This window comes from Ostrinia furnacalis, unplaced genomic scaffold, assembly GCF_004193835.3.
Source record: "Ostrinia furnacalis isolate ACB-3 unplaced genomic scaffold, ASM419383v2 OfSCF4153, whole genome shotgun sequence".
Classification (NCBI taxonomy): Eukaryota; Metazoa; Arthropoda; class Insecta; order Lepidoptera; family Crambidae; genus Ostrinia; species Ostrinia furnacalis.
Genome location: NW_021134392.1, coordinates 197,017 through 224,857, shown reverse-complemented (window position 1 = coordinate 224,857; position 27,841 = coordinate 197,017). Strand labels below are relative to the sequence as shown.

Below are 27,841 nucleotides of genomic sequence, written 5' to 3'. Positions count from 1 at the left end.
TAAACTAAAATGTTTAGATAATGTTTAATATCTACCTACCTAAGCAAGCATGAACATTTATCTGCCATTAAAGGATATCGTTCGGTAGAGTCGTTCTTTATTTATTTATACTTTAATGCCACAAAAATAGTAACATAAGGCGAACTTAATGCCATTGGGCATTCTCGGCCAGTTAACCTTCTGGCTAAACAGTTGTTTTATGTAACTACCATTAATTAAGTTGTGTTTTATCATAAATATAAATCTACTTATTTAGTTTTTGTAGAACATCTTAGTAAGTAGTTACGTACTTTAAAGTTGGTCGCCCAAATCAAAAAATCTTGATTGATATTAATGTTACTTACATACGCAACAATGTAAGATTTTTTACGAATTAGTACCTACTTACTCACGAACTGTTTTGCAAACAAGAATACGCTTTCTCATTGTATTTAGCGTGATATCTCATCCATGACTCGTTATGAATGAAAATTTCATTCATTAGAATCATTAGGAGTCCAAATTGATTCAAAACTATGTAGGTGATCTGGTCATTTACAACAGTTATACTTTAACAACAACGATCACATCATTTAGTTTTCATACTTTAAGATATGCAAGCATATTGTATTTTACCAAAGAGCCTCTCTTACATCTTTTTTTGTTTCTTTGGTTAAAAGCACCGCCAAATCATTTTTTGCTTAAAAAAGTAGAGAGTGCCTTAATTTAAGGTATTAATTTCGCTTTAAGTAGCATTAAATATTAAATAAATACTTACACAATTAAACAGTTTTAAATACAAAAAGAAATTTTATAAGTAAACTTTTTTCATAACACTAGCACTTATCGTTACACTGTGCACTGTACGAATGCAAATAAAACAAACTATTGAAACTATACATGCAATAATAGAATAGAAAATAATTTTCATAAAAGGGTTGGTAACTTACATTTACAGTATACGGTGATCCTAACATAGAAATACAATCCGTCATGTAACAAAGCTTAATTTATTTTTCCCGCTGTTTCCACGACGCCCTTTATACAAGTCAAGCGCTCTTTAAACCCACGTTTACAACGTTACAAAATGAAATTGCCGCCACTTTTCCTATCATACATATGATTGCAATCAATATCGTGCGCAATGTACCACTGCGCATGTTTCCCTAGGATTCCAGTACGTTTACGCAACACTATGCCTTATTTGTGAAGGTTAAGGTGCGAAATCAGTGTACAGTTTCCGTATATTTCAGATGACAGCTCCGCGGCTTGTTGGACACAGTGTGCATGTGAATTTTAGCGAGAATTATCTAATTTCTATGATTATTTTTGTTATTTCTTGTATTAAAAAGTGTTTGTGAGTGCCATTCGTGAAGATACAGTGTTACAGTGACGAAATAAGGGTGACAAAAGAGAAAACCTATAGTCGTATTTACCTTAGGATTTATGATAGATTTCGGTAAATTTTCAGAGATTGGTCCAATTTTACTGCTTCAGATTATTGTGTTGGTAAAACTACATGTGAATTTAACTAAAGTTTAGTCAGAAGTCTGATGATTAGTTATTCAATTACATTTTGCGTCACGTCATCGCGTGAAAATCATCATTTTAAAATGATGCGTTTCGTAAAAAATGTAGCTATTTATTGAGTATGGTAGTCCTTTGACTCTACATGTAATTTTTTCGTGATCTAATTTCTACGATTTTTCATTTTTATGACAAAATAAAACTGGAATTTAGATTTATTGTTGTTGTATCTCCAATTTTTCAGGCAGAAATTGTATTCATTGTAACAATCGGACTCTACCAAATTATAATAGGTACATATTCTTAGAACAAGTATAAAAATCTTATTAACCACAATAACGTGAGCCAAGTGCATTGGTTAAGTAAGTTAATATGGAATTGAGTATTTTTACATGAAAATGTTCCGTTGTTACGCGTATTATTGGAATTTGTGTTGTCAGTAGAATACTGAGTTGACTTCACTGTTCCGCATACCACATGACATTAGAACATAATTGTAGTTTATATTTAATCGATTGATGAATTTGTTTACTCAGCAGGTTACAAACTCGTACTTACTCAATTATTTATTAATACTTTATCAATATAGAAAAACTATTTCAGTGATCAAGTGAAAAAAGTCCAATAATAAAAGATAGACAGCGTATTTTATTTTAATTTCAGGTCCCTAAGAAATTATAAATTAACGAAGAACGTTGTATTTTGTTTTTCTTTGAATACTTTAGATAAAATAATTTTAAAAAACACTGATATTGAGAATGTTACAGCTCCCTGAATTTTCTCACGAAAAGTGTTCCAAGTCCAACTACCGCTATGGACTACATCGCTCACCTAGCAGTATAATGACACATCTACATTTTTCTTATTTTACAGAAATGAGGGTCAAAGATTTTACAAATGTTTGAAACGAAGTTATGAGTTCATTTTACATTTTATCGTGGATTTTATGGTTTTAGCAACTAGTATAGACCTTAATAGATACTTAGGGATAAAAAAATCCAGTTCAGGTTTCCAGGAGTTACTTCATAGCAGTCAAAGAAGAAGAAGAACCATGCAATTGTGCCGTTATACTTTTTGACAACTACCAAAAATGACATATATGCCCCAAAGCCATAATTAAACAGGATGTGAAAACTAGAAATAAAGACAATTTGGTTGATAGAAAACAAAAGTTTTTATTTGAAATCAACATACAATAAAAAGTTTAACTAAAATATTATAATAACCTATATTTCGATACCTCTGGGCTCAAAGTACGACTTTTCAGGAGAAGCAAAAAACGATTATATGTATTATACTACATGTACTGTACCATGCTAACTGTACTAAAAATCAAATGGTATTTACATCCCAATTTTCACTATGAATTCTGTTTAGCTTATCAAATATGATGGGTCGTAAAGGCACTTTTTTTGAGAATTTGGACAAACTAAATATACAGATCGATAGAGAATTAAATTTTGAGTACAACTGTATAAAAAACTCATTTTCGGTATTTTGTCCTTTACGATCTTTGAGCCCAAAGGTATCGATTTGGCTCGTGATTCGTTAAGAAATAGGCAACATCAAACTATAACAAATAAAATAAAGTTTAATCATGTATCTTCTCTTGTCAAATGTACCGTTTTTCTACTAACTTACTAAGTTAATAAAATGTCACATTTGCCACTTACGCCAACACAGATTTTGAATTGATTGCACCTCGCGGAGCGCCCCGCACAACTGACAAATAAGCCGTTGTTATGCGCGGAAGCAGGGGGAACGTAGCAAGTGGTACAATGACACTGAACGCCCTCTCTCGACAAATAGTAAAACTAACACCGTGGCGTTTTACCACTTTATAAATTATACACTCTTAAACACTTAGGCCGTAAAAACTCAATTTCGCTTTTTTGGTAAATGTGCCATTATACTGCTAGGTGAGCGACATTTATCCACAAGTACTATTATTAAAATTAAATCTAACTTGTAATCGATTGTAATCCAATGAGCGTAAGGCTTCCCTTCCTACTGACCAAGATGCACTGCCTTCCGCAGTTTGATGCAACGACATTAAGTTTTACGTAAGAGAGAATTATTATAAGACAAATTGGATAAATAAGATTATTGGTAAAAGGAAGATAATCTTTTGTTACGAACTTTCGAGTCGCGTTTGAATTTGAACGAAAGCAATTCAACTAGATAAGCAATCGATTGAGATGACTGTATGCCTTTCTTATACGTTTTTTTAATCGAATCTTACGACTGCCTGCTTGTTGGTATCTAACGTTGACATTACATTTACTATATGCAATAGAAGAAATTGCTATTGCAATTGAGATAATGTACCCACCCTAACCCAGCATGAGGAGCCGCCTTTAGACTCTTAAAAGGTTTCTAAAGTTTAGAGAATCACGCTCCTGTAGTATGTAGAGACTAGATGACCTGATGATGACGATAATGTTAATGAATTTCAATTTATTTTCGCGAAATCTAAATGTGAATGAACTTTGATACAGTATAAAGAACCTATTAGAAGAGAACGTATTCTTACCAAAAATATAGAGCAGTCCTTTATTATTACTTAATCCGATTGTTTTAGTCGAATCTCTCCAGCATCATTTTGATAGAGAAAACTCTTGAACTTTGCTACGTTGCACGCGTTGTTTTCATATTTAATTTCATGGATTGACATGTAAATAATATTAACAACATTCTGGCGCCTCACCGTTGGCAATTACGCCAAGTATTACAGACAAAAGCATATTTTGGCAAATCACTTACACTCCGCCTACTCTGTAGACGTTAGCGTAGTTTTTCAACACAATTTGAATGAAATTGTATTTATTTTGAAAATAGACACCACTAATTTCAAAATGAAGTCGGAATACCTGAAAATGTTCCAAGCAAGCGCCCCCGACAAATGAGATGAGAGATTATCCGCCGTTTTTATAGTCAGAAAGTGTGTGTTAAAAGTGTACATCAAATATCAAGTCATTAGTCGCCTGAAGAGAATATTTCGGTGAGTTGACTGACATTCGAACATTAATTAGTGCAAGTACTTATGTTTTGTGTTTCGTTAATGGATACTGTAATACGTAGTAATAAATAGCGTTTAATCATTAAACTTTAATGTATAGGATAGTTTGTCATTGGTACACCCATCATTTTTGGTTAAAGGATGGTCAATAGAAAATTAATACAAATTGAGTTTATTAGCTCTAACGATTTTTGTAAAGATGATTATTTATAAAGTCAAATTTGTTTCAAGACTTTCAATAACCGTAAAAAATGTTCATCCATTTGCATTGCATGCCTATAACTCCAAATGCAAATCCGTTCAAAATAAGTAATTCATATTTTTGCAATTTTATGTTCATTTCATTGTAACTTAAACCTACATGATATCCTCATTATTATACTACGATAATACCCTACACATTTAAATGTATTCTTTTGTTTTACCGTCCATTGCATAGGTTATGGTGCTTCTATTTATGGGTTTTACAAATATGTTATGGTAGCCAATCCAGCATTGTTATTTCTAGGTCCCATGGCATGGCGTGAATCTTTATAGCCACCAAACCGGATTTAGCCGGTTTGCTCCGCTTGCGACTTTTTGAGAGCTTAAAACATGCCAAGGTACTAAGTGCATTTAGTGCCTTTTGCCTGTGATACGGATTTCGGATCAGGGGGGCTACTCCGAAACGCTATTACGTAGTTCTAGGTCTGCTGTCACTGTTGCTCATACAGGCATCTCGCTTTACGTGAGAGGGATGGCAGGCGAAACTTCACATGCGAAGTGCCCGCATTTCATTATTCAATACAATGATTTTCGTAAGCGGGCTGCAAGTATGCAACCAGCAGCGTGATTATACGCACGCTGTAGATTAGAGAGACCAGCTGCGCGCGGTGATATACTTTATCGACATCAAAATGTATGGGCAAAATCGATAAAATGACGTGATAACCGCTTATCGCGCATCCTAGGCCTACAGATCCGCATGCGTGTCGAAATCCGCATTACAGGAAAAAGGCTTTCGATTGCATGTGCATGTTGCATTTGGTTTTAGAACCGATCCGCTTTGAAAATTACGATTTTGCTTTGATGGTGAATTTAGATTTGCTAGTTTTTATAATTCAATTATAACTGATACTTTATAGAGCTTCATATTTCCCTATTATTATTGTTATCGTAGTCAGTATTATCTTTGTGTTATTGACTGTTGTGAATATTTGAATTACTCTACCTACTTATTTCTGTTGTTATTCTAATGTATTTTTATGCTAATTCTGTAATGTGACATGAACTTGTTTGTCTTTTGACCTGTGTGTTTATAAGTTACTTGTTCATATAAATTAGTTAGGTATTACCTATATTTGACAAATCTATTGTAAATCATTTAGATATAATATCTTTCTTGCTACCTACGATTCTTTGTTTTTCTTCATTGCCTATACTCCGTTAAGTTGTACACAATATGTAGGTACATATTAAATAATAGGCGGTAATAACTGACCTTCAATGCCAGGAATGGCAGTAACATACTTGACAGTTATTGGTATTCGAAATTGACGATTGAATTCTGTGTAGGCGTACAAACCGGCAGGTAAAGGAATGCTTCTAAAATTCCCAGCATAGACTATTTAGAGAATGTAAGCTAGTTCATTTGATTGGCTGTTAATGCAATTAACCGCGCGTTACGCAGGTTCTTCGTTCGTTAGTTCGTTTCAGCCAAATGACGTCCACTGCTGGACATAGGCCTCCCCCAAGTATTTCTACAACGACCGGTCCTGCGCCGCCCGCATCCAGGCACCTCCCGCGACCTTCACCAGGTTCTTACAAAACTTTTATAAAGTAATATGTTTTGTAGTATTTGTAAACACATTGAAATACAAAACAAATTGATTTGTACCGTGCGATGTAATGTTAATTAGGGTTGGCCACTCATGCAAACTATAAGTTAATTTGACACGATTATTTTATCACTATGCCATTGTACCTAAATTATTGGAATTAATAATTTAACACGTGGCTGTGGTGTGGCGTGAGCAGACCTCTCCACGCATAGCTTGACAGATAAGCAGTAGGTATCTATGATGAAATCTTTTTGGTTTCTCTGAACATGAAGTACAGTCAGCATCAAATAGTTTCGTGACACTCAAAGTGGCCAAAAAGTTGACAACACAACCTTATTCCAAATGTGAGAAAGAAGTTGGTGTCACGAACTTTTTGACGCTGACTGTACCTAAAAATACTGGCCTGCTCTCTTATGATTTGTCGCTCCGAAGTGTGAAATTCCCACTGAGTGACACGCTAACCGTAACAGGATGACGTCAATTTTCAAGCAACTTTTATAATGCTCTACATAGGCTAGATCTGCTAGATGATGACGCTAACTTAATTAAACCTTCGCTCTTTGAATCGCGTTTGAGTGGCTGTCTCTACTCTAGGTCTCTTTGCCACCAAGAGTGATTCGAACCGTGGTCAGAAACGCCCAAGAACTTTTTATAGCTTGATTGATTCCAAACTTCCAAAGAGATAAGTTTTCCATAAAGTGACCGACGACCTGAGACGGGCGGTAGCAAGAAGGCGCTGGATGCAAGCCGCCACGAACAGGCCATTGTGGAAATCATTGGGGGAGGCCTATGTTCAGCAGTGGACGTCCTATGGCTGAAATAATGCTGATCATGAAAGTGTCGATTGATTTAAGCTATTTACACCGCTCCAAGTCTGTATAGAGAAAATCCCCATTCTTGAGCGACTCGCGCTCCGAATCACTCGTTGCGCGAAACCCCTATAGACCCATTTGAGGGCCGTTTTCGTTCCATTGCTCTCAGTTTCGAATGTTCAGGTTGTTTAGTAAAGGAACAGGTTAACTGACAGTTACCACGTGTGTAGGACGGCGGGTGGCTCGGGCAGCGTTGCGGGCGAAGACGCGAGCGACGGCAGTGACGCGGAGCGTCCGCGTCGTGGCCACCACTTGCGAGTGCCCACGCCCGCGTTCCCGGGACAGTGAGTATACATCAGAACAGTATACACTACAACAAGACAACAGTTATATAATACATTCACAGTTATATAATACAGTCGGCAGCACATTATTTATTGTTGCTGCAAAATTGCACCTTCTACATTCACGGTCACATTTAAGACTGCTCACGCCCGCGTTCCCGGGACAGTGAGTATACACGACCACAGTATACACAACAACAGTTAAACTTTACTACATTCGGCAGCACTTCATAAATTGTAGCTTGCTGCAAAATTACACCTAATATGCTAGTACTTGCGAGTGCCCACGCCCGCGTTCCCGGGACAGTGAGTATACACTACAACAGTATACACAACATCAAGACAATAGTTATATTATACAGTATACTACAGTCGGCAGCACATTGTTGCTGAAAAATTGCACCTTTTAAATTCACGGTCACATTTGAAACTGCTCACGCCCGCGTTCCCGGGGCAGTGAGTATAGCAACAGTATACACTACAACAGTTTTTATACTACAATCGGGGACAAATTACTGTTAAAAATTGCACCTTCAACATTCGCGGCCACCACTTGCGAGTGCCCACGCCCGCGTTCCCGGGACAGTGAGTACCTTACACCAACATCAGTACCTATACATAACAACAGCTGTTATACAATACTACAGTCAGAGTAAATACAAATGAGTAGGTCATCTTCATAGAAACGCACCGAGCGCGGTTTGTATGTGAGCGCGCCAATACGTATGCGACGCACACGCACACACTGACAAAATTCGGCCTACCTTACCGCTAATCACCACTAAATTTTGTCAGTGTGTGCGTGCGCGCCGCATACGTATTGGCGCGCTCACATACAAACCGCGCCTGTGCGTTCCTATGAAGATGATCTTCTCATTTGTATTTACTCTGCTACAGTTAGCAGCATATTCTACTTGGTCTTCCAACTTGTCCAGGGAGGGGCATTAACTCCACAGCAGCTGAATCCGTCGAAGTAATTTGTGAAAATCACACACCTTCTATAAACACACCGGTCAGGACTTCACAAAAACGTTTCGCATTTGCTCACTTACGCTATAATTATGCCCCGTATTTCTATGAGTATTCCTAGCATTTACCTAGTTTTTCACCAAGCTGTAGAATTGCGATGGTTCCAGTTGATTACCCAAAAAACACAATCTTAAGATATAATGCACCTTGCAAAAACCCTATCGAAAAATGAACTGTGGACTGTAAACGAATATTTACCAATCAGAAACCAACCTAGTTAACGCAAACCGCAAAAGCCGAGAAAAAAAAAACAACATAGTTAGGTAGTTATGCCTTTACGGGATTAAACCCACCACTGCAGCTTCTGTAAGCCAAGATTTAGGTACAGTTATTATCAGGCACATCCTTTCCTTTAAACAAACAAAAGCCACAATCTACGTGTAGGTACTATCAGAGGAATGCTTCAGCGATATGCAAATAGACAATACTTAATGACCACTTTCATATTTTATCAGACGCGCTATTTGCACATGTTCCATTATCTCATTAGGCAAATATCTAGGTAATTCCGTCGACAATACGGGAGATTGTTTTCAGTTTGCTATAACCTTTGTGTGGTTTGGTTGTATTTTATAGTACGTATGTACTCGTATTGTTGGTTTGGTGGAAATCGGGCCTCACTTGTGGTGTGAAACGCGTTAAGATTCATTTCAGTAGATACCGTTGTTCTCAGTTTTGAATGTGTGAATGAAAAATCAGAAACTTCCGACGTCTTGGTGAACTTTGAGACTTTAAAATGACTCGTGAACGTGGTTAGAGATGAATGTAGAACTCTATTACATGATGATGACTGAACCTATAAATTTAAATGAGGAGACCAAAAGGGAACGTTCGCACAGCAATCCAGGGAGATCTGTGAGGTTTGCTCTCAGACGAGAGAGTCTTCCATTATCTGGTATCAAAGAAGTATGGTTAAGGAGTAAGAGGAGTATTTCACCAGAATCTTTTTCGTGGAGAAGAAGGTAAATTATTTTTTTATTTGGAACTAGTATTTAGCAGTTTATGTGTCATGTTGAAGTGATCGAATTAATGGACTGATTCCATTGGCAGGGAAAGCAATGATATTGGTAATGAGTAAAGTTAGTGCTACTAATAATAAACTACGTATTGTCAATTAAGTAGGTAGGTTATGTTGTTATCCTCATTGCCTTTAAAAGTTACTTCGTTTACTTCATGCCGAACAGTTTTCATTCAATAAGTAACGTTATTTTTATAATTTTTCATTGGACAATACCAATTTATTGTTTGTTTTTCCTTAATCAACATAGCTACACGTAAACGTTTTGGACAGGATAACTATTGTTATAATTTGTACTTCATTTAGTTTATTACTCCGAATTCGAAGTCATTACAAAACACAACAGTACAATCAAGCCAAAATGTTTTATCTAACGCTATTGTATCAGATTGAGTATTGTTGAACATCTGTTTCTGTTGTTATCTTATTTATATTTCTGTTCGTCGAGAGCCTGTTGTTGATAAGAGGTTTTGAATTGGGATTAATAACAACCATTTACTGTAATGTTTCAAGCGTTTGGTAGGTCTTCATGCTACGGAATCGTGATGTTATGTATTTAGGGATTATTTCTTGAAAAAATGTGTATTTCTATTGCCGTTAGGTAATAACAAAAAACATGTCTACCAACAGATATAAAATTTAAAATGAGAATCTACATTTGAAATGTGTTTTGTGTTGGGGATTTTAACAATAGATATAACTACTTATGCTCATGCAATAAGCTTACAATGTTTACAGATTGGGTAACTAATTACTAATTAATTATTGCTGTCATAACACCAAGTAAGCCTTTGCAAAAGGAGGCAGAGCATGATCGTCCGTTTCTTTATCCAGCTCTCTTATTCAGGTCGTCGGTTCATCAAGCTAGTGGAACGAGTGGTCTGCGGTCCTATTCGTTCTAATTCATATACAAAATGATTAGGCATTTGTATAGTCCAGTCTTTCCCAAAGTGGGCGATAACGCCCCCTTGTGGGCGCTGCAGGTTTAAAGAGGGGCGGTAAGAGACCCAGAAAAAAAAATCGGGACATTGTGTAGAGGCTTGGGAGGCGTCATCTACTAGGAGGATTCTTAGACACCGACTGAGCTCGACTCTTGACTACAAAAATGGGGGGCGCTAAAAAATATTTTATTCTCAAAGTGGGCAGTAGACTAAATAAGTTTGGGAACCGCTGGTATAGTCGATTTAAAAGTTACGTTTCTATTTCCAACTCAGTATTAACTACCATTTTTCAGATAACAATCTAAGCTTTGAGGCCATTAAAATAATAACCTTTATTATTTTCCCTTATATCAGTTTCATCTTCGGCTTTTTCCGAATAATTGACCTCCTATTGCTGATCGTAGAATGTACACGTGCCGTGTCTTATAATACATTTTCATCCACGTGTTTCGTCCTTAAATGGCCCAGACATTATTATTTTTCTCCCATTAAGTAAGTTTATTTCTAGACTAGCTTTCCGCCCGCGGCTTCGCCCGCGTGGAATTTTGTCTGTCACAGAAAAACTTTATCGCGCGCGTCCCTGTTTCAAAAACCGGGATAAAAACTATCCTATGTTCTTTCCCGGGACTCAAACTATCTCTATGCCAAATTTCATCAAAATCGGTTGCGAGGTTTAAGCGGGAAAGCGTAACAGACAGACAGACAGACAGACAGACAGAGTTACTTTCGCATTTATAATATTAGTTGGGATAAGGGGTCTCTTTTATTGCGTGAGTTTTGGCAAGCAAAGCTCTTTAAGCAAGGTGGACGGACTGGAATTGCAATGAAGATGATGTTTCTCTATTCAGATTCACCAACGTCGTCTTGTCATCATCAGTTCAATCTGTTTACTTTCTTCCTCTGTTAAAAATAAATAAATATGCGACGGTTGAGGCTGTCATCATGATGCATTGGTGGAATTAAATGAAGTAAGTAGGTATTAATTAAAGAAACAAACGACTAGGGCTAATTTTGGTTAATAGGCTGTAGGATGGTTAAATATTTATTAAAAGAAGTACTAAACAAACAAACGACTAGGGCTACTTTTGGTTATTAGGCTGTGTAGTTAAATATTTATTAAAATAAGTTATTAAATAAATAAACCACTAGGCCTACTTTTGGTTAAGCTGTACATAAAGTTAAATATTTATTGAGGGATATCTTCCTGACCTTATGATGAAGTTTCAACTTTTTGAAACGTGCGCAGCTGACGTTTGAATCATTGTTTATCGGCGTGCCGCTGAAATAAATATGTTACGTCAGTTATCAGATTCCGAAAGAACTGTGTTCATAAAAACAGTGGCAAAATAAACTGTCAGATTAACTTTGTTTTATGGCTGCATGAAATATGCGAGTTGCCTATTAGTATAAAGGCCTAGGTTGGGTTTCATGAAAACCTATATCTGAAAATGTCTGAAATTCCTGAGTGGCCTGAAATTCGTACAAACTTTAGGTAAGGTTCCTGAAAACATCCTGAAACTCGGTTAGGTAGTGAAAGAGAATTTATTAGTTACCTATAAAGACCTAGATTAGGTTACATGAAAATCTAGATCTGAAAATGGATATTCCTCTAACTGTTAGGTCAGGTTCCTGAAAACATCCTGAAATGCGGTTTGGTTCTGAAAGATCCTAACTCGATGAGACCTAACAAGACCTAGGTTAGATTTCATGAAAACCTATCTGAAAATGTCCGAATTTCCTGAAATATTTAAAATTCCTGATATCATTTTTTTCTGTTTTTGGGTCTGATTTTAACATTTATAAGTTTGATGCTCGAGCATTTTTAAGTATAATTGGTCCATTACCTCCATTATATTGATAAGTTTGCATTGCTTATTTGTAAACAAACATACGTAGTACGTGGAACTTGTTTGTTACATGATTTCACAGTCGATTTGATATCGAGGCCCCGCGGCACGTGCTGTTGTTGGTCAATAGAAATGTTTAGCCGATTAATTTCTATAGCGAAATATTTTCTATTTCTATGAAATTAAGTAGAAAACCATTCGCTTAAATTTTACCGAAATGCGAAAATATTATTTTACTAAAACGCAACAAAATAAGTAAATAATAAACATCATAAAAGCACAAAGTAAAAGGTGCCTAATATCTAAAAGGACTTACATACATATTTGGTTTGTAATAATGACGAAAAATTCCATCAATTAAAAATTAGTGAAATTGCAAAACTCTATCGACCTGAATAAAGTTTAATAAACCAGAAATAATCCTTCAAAAAGATATAGGTACAAAGACAAGTTTCAATTTTTTTTCAGAACCAAATCCATGACAATCTGAAATAGGTCGAAGGCTGGATAGAGGTGGGTACTACCAACTGTTAAGTCGAAGAAAATACAAGTACCTACCTAATACCTAATTTTATGTAGGGTAAGGACCAAAACCCGTATTACAATCCAGTGAATATAGAAAGTTTTAGAACGAGCAGCATTCAATGAAACCTTCATAAAACGGAGCTTATCCGTACAGCAAAGTTTTTAATTCTGTGTGTTCATTCGTGGACGGTCACTCGGTCGTATTATTAGATTACTGCCCTTGATTCAAATGGACATTCCTATTAAGGTCAGATAGAGACTTTTATTAACACTAATAAAGATAGAGTTACTCATATTGAATGTTCGTGCCATTTAAGTCGGAGTCGAAACCTAACTTCGGACTCCTCCTATGCTCTTTATGTCTGATTAATTTTGCTGCGGGACCAATGACAGTTTAACTTGCCCCCAGGACAAACTTGACCTTCACTGGTTATGTTTTTACTGGCGGTCAAGCTGCAGATCCTAGCTACACACAGGAGTTGCAGTGGTGGGAACGAAAGGTGGAAATAGTCCCTAGTTCGTATCATTAAACACAAAAGAAAAGCTTGAAAGTGCTTACTTACAAACAAAGTAGCAATTATAGCTCTACAAAATACTAATTTGTACGTGTTTGATTGAAGTAGAGTTTAACCGTAATTATCAGGCTGTTAGTATCGACCCACTACAAACAAGTAAGAATTAATACATGTAGAGCCAATTTATGTTTGATTGTAAACGACATTATTATTAATCTAAACTCAATTTGAATATAATATTTCTATCAATATTTTTATTTACTATTCATCGCTTTTAGAAATGTCTTTCCTACCACTCTCTATTTGAGAGATTTGATATTTCTCTTTGTTTTAGAGTATACGAGTAGATTAAGGGTAATCCGCTCAAGCGAGGAACGCGAGACTTCAAATTCGTAAAAGATAACAAAAGTTTGACGAAAATAATCGATAGGTAAACTTTTTGACTGTTGATTTTATTAGTTTTCCAAACATCAGCTGGCTTTATACACACGATTAGTTTGCTTAGCCTTGACTACAACGTTCGTTCATTTACACATAGCTTAGCTTGAAGCCTGAGGCTATCAAACTACAATTTTGCCATTGTTAGAAGTTTGATACCAACCGAATTTCCCATGTAATGATGCCATGATTATCCAAAAAATCAATAACTGGAGCGCTATCACGTAGGGCGGGATCGTTCGCTCGTTTCTTTGAGTTGCCGAAATGTTTGCTGTATTTCATCTGAATTGCTTTTACATATCAGTTACACTGTGAACTGGTTTTGTTTTCAGAACGGCTTCTCGAAATGCTAAATCGTAATATTGTGAATCATGATATTGATATATTTTTTATCCACAAAGAGGTAAGTAGCTCTTGGCCTGCATTTCACCTGATGGAAAGTGACGATCACCCGAAGATGGAAGCAAGTTTCACCAAGAATCCTCAACCATAGGGAACTGGCTGTCTTATTCTAACAGTCGGAAGACAATAATGCAATGTTGTTATGGCGACAGACTCAGGTAAGATGGTGGTAGCTAGCCAAGTGGACTTTAGAACAACCAAAACGAACCACAGAGGCGGTTAATATTGGTTGGCAGATTTGTTTTTCGTTTCGTAAACACTAGGATGCGGCAAAATCGCTTTGCGGAGTCGTTTCCCACGCTGCAGTGTCCACTAAAACTAGAATCGCTTTGTCAAAAGCGTGGGTGAGTGACGTAAAACAGGCGCGTGGGACGTCCGCCAAATTTACGTCATCACCACTCCCTCTAGATGCCAAAAAAATATGCAGTTGGCGAGGAATTCGTGACGTTGGATCATTTGTGACGATATGTCTGCAATGTGAACTTAACCTTGAGTGCGCATTGTAAAGGCCTAAAGAATTTATACATTCTCTCAAAGGTCAGATTCGTGAACTTTGAAAGGAAAGTTCACTGAGAACAGTTGAATGAAGGGTTTCACTGCGTGATTCGGACATTATGCATGTCCTTAGGACTTAATATGTAGGGCGTAGGGCAATTTTTTTATGGTAATAAACTGAAACTGCTGTCTTAAACAAGCAAGTCACCAATGGTCTTTGAGACGGTTACTAAGCATTTTCATGGCGATCAATGGAGAACATGACATAGGTCCTACTACCTATGGAGACTTTGAAGTCGATTTCACATTATTACTCGTGACATTTGCATGATTTCCTTACAAAAAAGCATAACCATCCTTCTGGCGCAGTCGGGTAATAACAGTAGTTCACCGACCAGTTAAATCTCTATTTGGTTGATGTTGTTTACGATAGTTTATCTACAAAACTATCAGTTTGTATGAGCGTGGAGTTATGATTCATCCCTACGCTTTTTGACGGACGCATTAACTAGATACTTTATTCCTTTCCACGCATTTCTTGTTCGCGTGAGCGAAATGATTCACCCTTCTTTGCGAGCGTAAAAATAGATTTAAGCTTTACTTGTACGGAGTTCAGGGTGCCGACTTCGGTCTGACCTCAATATTGACACAGCATAGGTGCAAGCAGTAGGATTACTTCATTACAAAAGCTTGCTTACTAACTAAGCATACGTCGTCGGCCGATCTTTGAAATGGTCACATCATGAAGTGCCCGGGCTAATCGTGAAACGCTGACACTTCATGATTTAGCCGGCCATATCGCGATGTGCCCAGTGTAAAGTCGAATGGATCGACGAGAATAACTAAGAAATATTATGTGTCACACTGCCATGGTGGGAAATTCTTCAGCTACAGTTCTTTGTGTGAGATATAGGAACTTTTATATTGCACTGTGTTTTCTGTCCATTGCTATGCCGAGGGAGCTAGCTAACTACGTCGCGGTAGGGAGGGATGCATAGAAAGGAACCCTAAAACCTAGACAAAGGATTTGGTTGAGCTGCAAAACTATTATAATAGGGTCAATAAGTAATGCTTATCTATCATTCAAAGTAGAATGAACCTACTGTTCTAGCGAGTCTCTATTATGACTTTGAGAAGTGGGAACTGTTAAACAGTCATTTAGGTTTTGTTTGAAATTCTACATCTGCATGTCATGTTACTCTCAGCGCTGCATGACCTAGCTAGAATAGGTACCTATGGGAAACTAGGAACTAGGTTGTTTATATTGCGGAAAAAAACAAAATGAAAGTCTGAGATTTACCGTAAAAACCACTATTCTTGTATTAAAATTGTAGTTATTTTCAGGATTAAAAAACATAACTAGATTCAAAGCCTTGCTAGGTATGAGTCCTGTTACCCCACAACTTTAATAGTCTCTTACAATACTTCCCTTCTCTTGCAACAGGACATCATTGCATTGGTGAAAAAGCAGCCTCCACAGCATTGGCGTAGCGTTCCTTAGATGGGCCCTGTATCAAAAGTTGTTGGGGGCCCTTTCAATTAAAAAGGTCATCGAGGATCAAGAAGGCCCTAAAAATGGCTTGATGCTAGCTTAAAATGTTAGCTAAAAAAGGTAATTGCAAAATTGTTTTTTTTTAGTAGACGGGACCTCCTTCGCGGGGCCTTGGTGGTATGCTTCTTAAAAACCTACACTGTCTAATGGTTCATCCGGCCCACAGACCACACTGCGATCCGGCCTTTGGGGCCCTGACAGCTCGGGGGCCCCGTATCATTGATACGGCTGATACGGCGGTAGCTACGCCCCTGCACCCAAGTCAAAAAACTCCCAAAAACAAAACCCGCCGCACCATGCGTAATATGCCTGCGCAAATAATGGCTTTATTATCCCTATGAGTCAGCATGACTGCATCAACTCGTTCTTATTATGATGAGCTATCTGAAAATCAACTGAGATCACTTTTATTTCGATCACGGATCTCTAATCTTTATTATGAGCTTGGACGTACACTTACATCGTATTTACTGTTTTTAGTAAACTATCTTTTCGCCGTGGGTTTGTCCGATCAAAACAAACTAATTAAATACTCTAACGTAAGAAATAATGTGTTCCACATACACACTAAGTCGTGTGTGTAGATCACAGGTCCCACGCGGAACAGAATTATTTGGGACATTGGGATAGTCAGCTTGAATAAATCCTTTTCTTCTTAGTCGGGCACTCTTGTCAGAGTGGTCGTGGTTGCGCTGACGAGGTACATGGTTGGGTGATGTCATCTCCGAGGGTAGCTCTCCTGGCGATGTGCTTCCAATTCTGACGGTTAGAGGGGTCGCGAATACACTGGACCATGGTGGACTCAGTGGCCTTTGTGATGGCGATGGAATAAATCCTGCGATAAACCAAACCAATACCTACACAACTGTATGTCAATTTGTCTGGGTATCGAACCCAGTACCTTCTAGTTGAGAGACGCTCTTACCACTGGGTCACGGGGTTCAGTATTTAGTCAGAAAATTGTTACAAACGAACAAAGTAACTTTCGCATTATAATAATGAATCCAGGAAGTGTCTGACCCTCTTTGATGTACAGGTTACGGGAACCATTAGACACGTTGACGTTCTGTATAAACATATTCAAGAGTTGTTTACCTTATTAATTTATTACGAACGCTGATTCATGCTAATTGAAAACAAAAAATACTTCTGAAAATACAGGGAAAAATAAACTAGGTATAGTAATTACGACTCACTTTAGCTTTCGAGTGACTAGTTTCGAAAAGCCACGTGTCATAATCAACTAGCTTTCCGCCCGCGGCTTCGCCTGCGTGGAATTCTGTCTGTCACAGAAAAATTTTATAAAAAAAAATAAAACCGACTCCAAAAAACCTACATTAAAAAGTAGAAAAATAATTACTAATAACCTACTTATTTATTAGGACGAATTAATATTTATGTAGGTATACCATGATTGATACTTAAAAAAAAAAAAAAAAAAACATACGGGTCGAATTGAGAACCTCCTCCTTTTTTTGAAGTCGGTTGAAAACTTAATCGCGCGCGTCCCTGTTTCAAAAACCGGGATAAAAACTATCCTATGTCCTTTCCCGGGACTCAAACTATCTCTATGCCAAATTGGTTCAGTGGTTTAGGCGTGAAAGAGAGACAGACAGACAGACAGAGTTACTTTCGCATTTAATATTAGTATAGATTAACAGCCAGACAGTAATTACATTATACACCCTGCCCACTTACATTATTATGGAAAGGTATTTTCATATTTTGAGAGGTTTTCTGTCCGTAATGTGTAATTTCCTTGCGTAGTCTCGTTTTTACTGATACTGACACCATAAAATGCACCGATTGGGGTAGAGACCCCGATAGGTGTGACAGACCTTTTCGATACCTTTAGTTAGTGGATCTTGACTTACTTGACTTAAGGTCCTATGTCCCCTAGATGGGGCAGTGGGCGTCTACAACAGTCCTCCATCGCGTTCGGTCTTGAGCTTCGCGTTTGATCTCGCTTCAAGTCTTGCCGATTTTCTTCACCTCGTTAAAACATTGTGTAGACAAGCAACATGTCAGCTATTTAGGCTAGAATTGAACACAAACTCTTGACGTTAGGTACTTATGATGGACTTAGGCCTACGTATTAAAACCAAAGAACCCAAACTAGATTTTCGAACTCGATTTTTTTTTCTTTTTTCTTGGCTTTCGCGGTTTGCGTTTAGCTACAATGGTAAACTCGAATTTTATTTTATCCCTTGATTGGTTAATTGCTGAATATTAAGGCTAAGCCACCACCTTATTTTAACCGTGACTATAAACATAACCGGTGTTTTTGTATGGAGTTTGACAGCCTTGACGTTTGCTATTACAGCCTAAAATTAAACCAATCAAGAGCCTCTATATTTGCTTGGAATTAAAGTTTTGAACTTCGTTCTGTAAATGCACTATACTCGTAGTCTTATGCTAAGCGCCAAGCAAAATCGCCATTCAGGAGATGGATAAGATCTCCACAAGACTAACTACCACAATGACGAAATGCGTTATAGTGGATATTGTATTGTACACCTACACCGTGACAACGGTAAACGGAAAATTACCACAGTAAATTGACTGTGACGAAAAGGAAGCTATTCTAAATAGGTATATCGGATGAAGTAATTCTAGCCGGCTGGTTGAAATCTACCCAACTAATATATCACATTCCTAAATACCAGTTTAGAAACAATAGAGAAACATTGCACTTGTTTATTTGTAAAATAATGACATCCAAAAGCCACGATGATACAGTTTAAAATATACATTTTATCGCTAAAGTTCCCAAGACTTTAACTTCATATTTTATTACTTTCCATTTTAATTTGCAATGCCGTGACTTCGGAAAAGTAACTTTCTATTTTATCTTTTGTTTCAAATTAGAACTTTTCCAACGACAAATCTAACATTTCAGGATTATAGATCTTCAAAGCTTTCTAAAAGGTTTGGAAGAAACTTTACTGTGATCGCAATATTCAGATAGATCACCTTCCAATAATAATCCTATCCTACTAATATTATAAATGCGAAAGTTTGGATGTCTAGATGTCTGGACGTTTGTTACTCTTTCACGCAAAAACTACTGAACGGATTTTGATGAAACTTTACAGTATTATTGTTTATAAACATTCTGGGTTAGGTTATAGGCTATAATTTATGAAGATCTGTGACAAACTAAATTTCACGCGGGTGAAGCCGCGGGAAAAAGCTAGTAATCGATAAACACAAAGTTCTGCAGGAATCGGTATCTCATTATAGTTGTTTAAAATCCTATGCCTTAATCCGCAGCCTTGATAAAGGATATTCTATTGTAATTAAAGGAATAGGTAACGAATTTATTTTGAAAAAGTGTAAAACTGTAAGTAGGTATGATGCGTAACAAAGATTTATAATGGTTTTCTTTGTCTTTAAATAAATGTTCTATGTTTATATTTTAATGGTAAGTACTTCGCTGTATCGTCATGTGAAGACGATGTTACACATGGTCTTATCTTGACCCAAATCTGCGTCGTCATGAGGATTCTAAAAACAGAATTCCTTATGTTAACTGGCCTTTCGTTTTCCATGATCGTTACGGCAGATGGTTTTACTGTAGGTAGGGGGGCGTCCATAAATTACGTGAGACTTTTAGGGGGGGGAGGGGGTCAACGAAAACCTCACTAAATCTCACGTGGGGGAGAGGGGGGGTCTCGGAAAATATCACGTAATTTTTCCCACAAGAAATAGAGTAAAATTGCCAGAAAACTGGGTTATTGAAGTAAAAAAAATGTTTTTTTTATGATGATAATGACAATTTATTCTAAACCGTCTAATCAAATTAAACTAAAAATGCCTCCATCTGCATTTGTGAACACTAAGGCCCTTTTCACACGTCCCGGTTGCCGGCTAACCGGCGCCGGCTACCCGGCGTCAAATGTATGGGCATGCCGGATTAATTACGCCGGAACATGTGAAAGCTACGTACCATGCCCATACACTTCACCACCGGGTACCCGGCGCCGGATAGCCGGCAACCGGAACGTGTGAAAAGGCACTAAAGATGCAGAATAAATGTGCCACGCGCAGTGTAGGGTTCTGTAGTTGTCTGTCGTTACCACAATATATTAATCAGAAGCAAGCAATTACTTCATCTAAAGTCACTTTTCATATTATTTTCTTCTAAGAAATTTTTACTGGTTAAGAAATTGTATAATACATGAGTCAAATAACTATTACTCTCTTAAACTAAGTAATGTATCTTAACCGTTATAGTTTTCCTTGAAAAAAATTCATCCCCACTTTACATGCAGGGGAGCTACACTAGAATTATTATTTTTTTCAAAATTTTATTTTACCGTTTTGTCGGCGTTTTTTAACGATTAGTTTACATTTACATTTTTTAAGTACTAGTTTACTTTTTATTAATATTTAACCATTAGTAGCAAAATTTAACAATTAGTTATTTTAACTATGAATCAAAAAACTGGTCCTAGATTGAAGCAATGAGGGCTATCGTTTTTATACTTAACAGTTGGCACCCCTGGCGATTGACAGGACCTTACTCTACAGTGGCGCCATCTTGATGAGAGCAAATGCGATAGGCCTCCTACCACTTTTGTGCTCACCAGTTGGTCCCACTGTCTTTGCTACTAGCAAGTGACAGGACCTTACTCTACAGTGGCGCTAACTAGTGAGCGCTAAAACGATAGCCCTCATTGCTTGTCTTACTAAACGACGGTTAGCAAGCTACGGAACCCTGCACTGCGCGTGGCACGACACTGGGTTACTGATTTTTTCATATAAATCTAATAGACTCGAAGCATAGACGTTGCAAAATAGGCATTTTATTAAATATCACGTGAGATTAGGGGGGTGGGGGAGGGGGTCAGGCAAAATCTCACCAAATCTCACCAAGGGGGGCGGGGGGGTTGAAAAATGGCCAAAATTGTCTCACGTAATTTATGGACGCCCCCTAGCAAGTTAATGGGCACTGGCATAAAGACCGAAAGTTTTTTTTTCCATGAATTTTATGTCTCTGTTCTTTTGAGCTAATCTTCAAAACAGTATCAGGGTGATTATTCCTTTAGTGTAGTTACGTCGCGAAATTATTTTTCCGTAAGTAGAATCATACCATTTAGGAATCGAGATTGTTATTGTACGACATTCTTTATCACTAGGATTTAAAATTTTCGATAGGTAGTTATCGGCTCTATCGGCAGCATCCTTCAGATAAGCTAGAGTCGAATAAAACTATGAATTCACAAGTCTATTTACGAATCCATTTAGTTGGTACATACGTATTAGGTAAGTATGCATATTATTAAGGTTCGGCCAAACCAACGCGATCACACGCGATCAACCGCGGCGTGCAGCGATGGCGATCAATGCATTTAGGTCTGGTCGCCATCGCTGCACGGCGCCGGCTGATCGCGGTGTGATCGCGTTGGTTTGGCCGAACCCATAATGTAACGAAGTGGTTTTCTGCGTACTGAGTACAGTTTTATCCTCTAATCTGCTATCGTGTGTCTTATCACGCACTCAATAGAGTACAATTTGGCTTGTATTAACTCTTGAGGACAGTCCCAGAATTATAGGGGACAGCAAAAGGATATTATTAGGAGCTCCCATAAAACAAGTGACACAAATTACGATTCTGTTACGTAAGTAGTAAAGGCCATTTTCAAAGGTCGTTCTCGGGTTCACCGTTAACCGATTTTATACAGAAAACCGGTGTTCCGACCTAATTAGTCTTGCTTAGCTGATCACTGTACGAGGAGGCCGTAAATTTATGTTATTGAAGTGGTTTTTAATGTTTTTCATGTTAAAAATAATTTCATTCAAGTCTATGGTTTCGTTAAGACCTTTGAGATACCTACTTAAGCTTGATTTTATTCCTTGACAAGTATATTATGTTTATTAAATAACGCTCTTGAGCAGGTGACTTGTTAAATAAAGTTAGTAGAAATCTACATAGAACCATTATCTAGACTGAAAACAATTTCAAAAATATAAGTTAACTAGTAGGTACTGTCTCTTGTTACTCGTTTAAATAACTCAATCCATCTTTATGATAAAGTAACAAAAATAGTAAGTTTTATAGTGTTCACCAACATGGTCTATTTTACTCATGTCTAACATTTTTTTTGCCATTCGTTTTGGCAAATACTAAGGAGAAGCGCTTAGCAAGCTCCACAAACTCAGTCACCATCAACACTATCGAATAACCATGATTTGTTACGTTCTTTACGATATACAGGGTGTTTGGCGCATCGTGTGCCAAAATGATTTGGCGGATAGAATGGGTCATTTATTATATTTTCAGCCCCCATAACACGTTCCATGTCAGGCGGCTACTTTTATATTAAGTTTTTTAGTAATTTCACCAAAATACCCAAATCGCATCATTTAATTTCGATTTAAAAAAAAACTACTAAGCGTAGCCTCAAAGTAAATATTTTGTTTTGACGTGCATTGATATAGGGTTGCATCAAATCTAAATTTACTGGCAAATATCATCTAGTTTTTTTTTAATTCAGCTTTGAACTTTTCCGAAAAGTTAAAAATGGACTGAACATTTAAGTTTACATGGCTATAAATTTTTTTTTAAAAGAGATAGCGATCTTCGGATTTTATCAAAACTTCTCTAGTCTATCCCCATTCAAACGGTATACTAATCTTGTTTAAATAATAACAACAACTTCACAAATTCCCTAAATTAGTGCATTGACTCTATTCGGACTGATTTGCGAAATTTGTGTTTATAGCCCCTTTTTGTGTGAATAACACGTTAAATACCTACAGGTAAAAAATATTTATCTTATGCAATGTAAAAAACCTTTTCTCTATCGTTTTTCAATGTGGATTTCTTGAAATTAAAGACGAAAATAATTATTTTGATCGTTTATTAATTATTACAAATTTTGTTCAAAATGTCCGCCTCGGCAACGTATACACTAAGTAACGACATCTTCTTCTAATTTAGACTGGCCCTATACAGTGGCCTGCACGTTCCCCAGACCTAACTCCGTTAGATTTTTACGTCTGGGGACGAGGTAATGAACTGGTGTACGTAACGGAAGTTCAAACATTAGAAGAACTACAACAACGAATAGAAAACGCCTTTATAGTAATAAAAAGAGAAATGAGGCTGCATACGACAACAGTCGAAGATGTCGTGAGTGTATACGTTGCCGAGGCGGACATTTTGAACAAAATTTGTAATAATTAATAAACGATCAAAATAATTATTTTCGTCTTTAATTTCAAGAAATCTACATTGAAAAACGATAGAGAAAAGGTTTTTTACATTGCATAAGATAAATATTTTTTACCTGTAGGTATTTAACGTGTTATTCACACAAAAAGGGGCTATAAACACAAATTTCGCAAATCAGTCCGAATAGAGTCAATGCACTAATTTAGGGAATTTGTGAAGTTGTTGTTATTATTTAAACAAGATTAGTATACCGTTTGAATGGGGATAGACTAGAGAAGTTTTGATAAAATCCGAAGATCGCTATCTCTTTTAAAAAAAAATTTATAGCCATGTAAACTTAAATGTTCAGTCCATTTTCAACTTTTCGGAAAAGTTCAAAGCTGAATTAAAAAAAAACTAGATGATTTTTGCCAGTAAATTTAGATTTGATGCAACCCTATGTCAATGCACGTCAAAACAAAATATTTACTTTGAGGCTACGCTTAGTAGTTTTTTTTTAAATCGAAATTAAATGATGCGATTTGGGTATTTTGGTGAAATTACTAAAAAACTTAATATAAAAGTAGCCGCCTGACATGGAACGTGTTATGGGGGCTGAAAATATAGGAAATGACCCATTCTATCCGCCAAATCATTTTGGCACACGATGCGCCAAACACCCTGTATAAATACAAGGAAGAAAGAAGAACGAAAATAATTTTATTTTGACAACAACAGATTCAGGGAACAAAGACATACATAAAAAAGAAAAAAAATTACTTAGTTGCCAAAAAAGGTCACCCACTCAGTAATATCTTGACAGTGTGACTGCCAAGACACTGATTTTCAGTGGGTGCCTTTTTGCAGCGCTATTTAACAAAAACAGAAAGAAGAGTAAAAAATAATAATAAAAACCATAAATTAATAATTCAATAAATTAATCAATTATACAAATTTTAAATTAAATAATAACAACATACATAATTAATTAAATTAAAAACATAACAATATTAATAAAATTCATACATAGACATGTCAAAACAAAACAAAACAAGGGTGACCTTAAAATCGTTGGCATCATTTTATTAAACTCCTCTCGTAATACATATTATGCATATGCATAGCAAAAATAATGACAAAAATCTCATTGGATTTGTCTCATATTTGGAGGGAATGTACGTATCATGAGTAGTAAGAGTCTTACCCATTTTAAAAGGATGCCAACGAATCAAAGTCACCCTGTAGAATAACCTACCTATATACCTGAAGTGCCAACAGAAATCGTTACGATAACATGGAAAACCCATTTCACCTCTACCCTCCATAACAACGTTACCGTATATCGTAGTAGTTTCATTAGTGGGGTGCCAGGTTTGACTCCCGGTATCCTAGGTGATCCCGTGTGGGGCGCCAGACTATTGATCCTTCGGAACTGGCGATGTTTTTGAACTTCGAATGTTCGTTTAGAATCAGAATACGTATTTTTAACGCGTTAACAATACGGTGAAAACTACTTTTATAATTTTTTCAAAAGCAATAAATAAGAATTTTGTTTAAAATAAATAAATTACCTATTCTAACTAATACTTAAAATATTTTTTTAAATGCATTAATCACCAGAAAAATAGGAATTACTAAAATGGATACCTAGTCTGTCTACATTCATTTGAATTTTCCTAGGTACCATACCTACCAACTCAAAATTTTATTATAAGCAATAGGTTAAGTCGGCTAAAATGCATCCTAATAACCCATCATCGCTGCATCGTCATCAATCCAACGTCATGGAAGTTTTATAGTCCTCAAACAGGTCTTCATTTGGTGTCCATGTTTGTGCCATTGACCTTTTGGATGGCTTCAGGTTTTTAGGTCATTCACCCTAAGGATTCCCGGATTTCCTCATGCCGATTTCCAAACGGGAATTCCATTAGGTAAAGGATTAGCAAGGGATCCGTATCTACCTGTTGTGTTTTATTTTTAAAGCTAGTGTGATAAGTTTATAGTTCAACATTAGAGCTACAACCTACCGAAAAGAAAAAAATAAAGCTAAAGCAAAAAATATAAACAAAGGACAAACATCATAAAGTTAAACTTGTTAAATCTAGAGTTCTAGACCTATATATAAACTACATAACAAGAACTCTAGCTAGGAACACACAATTTTGTGCTAGGAATCTTTAAATTGATCACTTCTTTTTCTTCTCTCCAGATTTAAACAAGAAGATAAAACTATCTTCTATAGCTACATAGCTACCTACTTACTTAATAAACGTTTTTATTTTCCTTAGTTCCCCCATCTTTCACTATCGATCAAAATCACGCAATGGACGGCGTGTTTATAATATTTGTTTACTAGATACTTAGATTAATTAATCTAAGACTAGATAGGTACGCATCCGCGTTGTAAAATGTCTACGTTACAAAAATAAACATTCACGTCTCATGAAGATTAGGCGTAGTATACCTACCTACCTACGCCCTTAGACTCGGCAAGGACAAGAAGAAATAAAATAACAGCAGCTAACAAGCGATGATAATGAAGTAAATTAAAAGAGGCGAAGGGTCTGAGGATTTGAGCCACTCATTAATGAAACCATTAATGTGCACCTACCTACTATTTATTTTATTTACCGTGACTTTATATTCCAACAGCGCCATCTCTTGGTTTTGGTGGAACACTACTTATTTATTACTTAAAAATATAATACTGAAATTATTCATGACAAAATTTAACCCAATTAACCTAACTTATGGAAAATAATAGTTATAGAAGTTCGTGATGTTATAAGACACAGCGCCTGTCCTACATTTTTCTTCATAAAATAGATGTAATGTAACGCGCACATGCGAATATTTCATAATAACTTCCTAAAAATGATAAGATACGTCCTTCTAGGACGTAAGGAAGGATGGGGAAACCATGGCCATTCATTCAAGGTATGCGCGATTGCGCGCCAGCGAGCGGGGCGAGCGGACCGTTTCGTTTTGGTCAGTTCAGTCACTCACTCAGTTCGCGAACATCTCGCTCGGCTCATGCATGTGTTTTTGAACGCCTCACGCACAACGAGTTTTCACTCACTTTTCAGTTACCGAACGCAAAAACGTCACTTGACGTATTTGGCGGCTGAAGTGAAAAATTTTCGGACTTGAATTTAAAATAATTTCAGTAAACAAAATCTTGACCAACCAAAATTGTGATGAAGTGAAGTTATTTGTGCATGTACCGTTACAAAGTGGCTTTTCGGTATTAGAAATTTGACGTTTCCCTGTTGTGAGTCTGCGACTGTAAACATTGCGTAAAAAAAAATATCGTGAATTAAACTGCTTTGTTATCGGCTCAATACATTTAGTACCCGATAAATGTGCAGCCACTAATCCGCGAGTGACCTTAATCGAGTTACCAACAAGTTGTCGAAAAATGACCTTCTAAATGAAGGAGTCGTATCCTGAGGATATTATGCTTTGCTTTGTGCAAGGGTTCGGTGATGGTGAGCAATACAACAAAGGTCGAGCAATAGCGGAGTGCGATGAGACAGATTCTTGTCGAAAATCGCCTAAGAAGAAGCAGCAAAACAAAAGAGTATCGCTGCCCGTGATCAGGAATAAGTCTGAGGAGTTTAAATCTAAGAAATCGGACGGTGTAATCACAGGGAAGTCTTTGCGGTTATCTTCTGGTGACCAGCTGGCAAATTTACCCGAAGTGAAGAGGAGCTTCAGTGATCGCTTTGCGCTTGTGACCGATGTGAGCGGGAAGAGGCCTGCGAGAGCTCTGTTGACCATACGGAAGACTTGGTAAATGTTTTGGTTGATTATATCATTTATTTGTTTACTGATCTATCACTGGATATGAGCCAAAGAATACTAAATTTAGTCATAGCAAATAGCGATAATGAGGTTTATTATTTCGATTGGGCCGTAGTCATCACTGTACTGAACTTATGGCAGTATTATGGAGCAAAGTTACTTTTATCACAATATTATCTGCTGTTGTTTTCAACTATAATAATGATACCATTTATGTTAAATTTAAATGGACCTCAAAGAAACACTTGACTTATTCACAAAGTTAGTACCTATTTGCTTCATTATAAATAAATGAATTTTCACAGAGACTAATGTAAGTTGTTTAATATTGACACTACACAGTTACTTACCTACATTGTTTTGTGTGTAGTTGTCATAATTTTAGTCTAATTTTTGACCTAAGCATTATAAGGCTATACTATATAGAACTATAGTTCCCACCTTATTTTGAACCTTAGTACCTTGTCTTAGGATTAAAATAGTAAAATATTACAGTTTTCTGTGTTCATCAAAGCGTTCAAGTCAATGACCGAACACTTGATGTAGACAACACCATTAGAAACCACTTAAATTATAGTTAATTTATGAAGGAGACTTCTGAAATGTCTTTTCTGA

At 36.7% G+C, this 27,841-nt stretch overlaps 1 protein-coding gene across 1 annotated transcript in view; it reads left to right on the top strand.

Annotated features, from left to right (window-relative positions):
• LOC114358951 (uncharacterized) overlaps nt 1-27,841 on the top strand; it is a 44,477-nt gene that overhangs the window by 6,016 nt on the left and 10,620 nt on the right. The window contains exon 4 of the mRNA XM_028313140.1: nt 7,388-7,501. Within this exon, the coding sequence (XP_028168941.1) occupies nt 7,388-7,501 (114 nt within the window). The remainder of the gene's footprint in view (nt 1-7,387; nt 7,502-27,841) is intronic.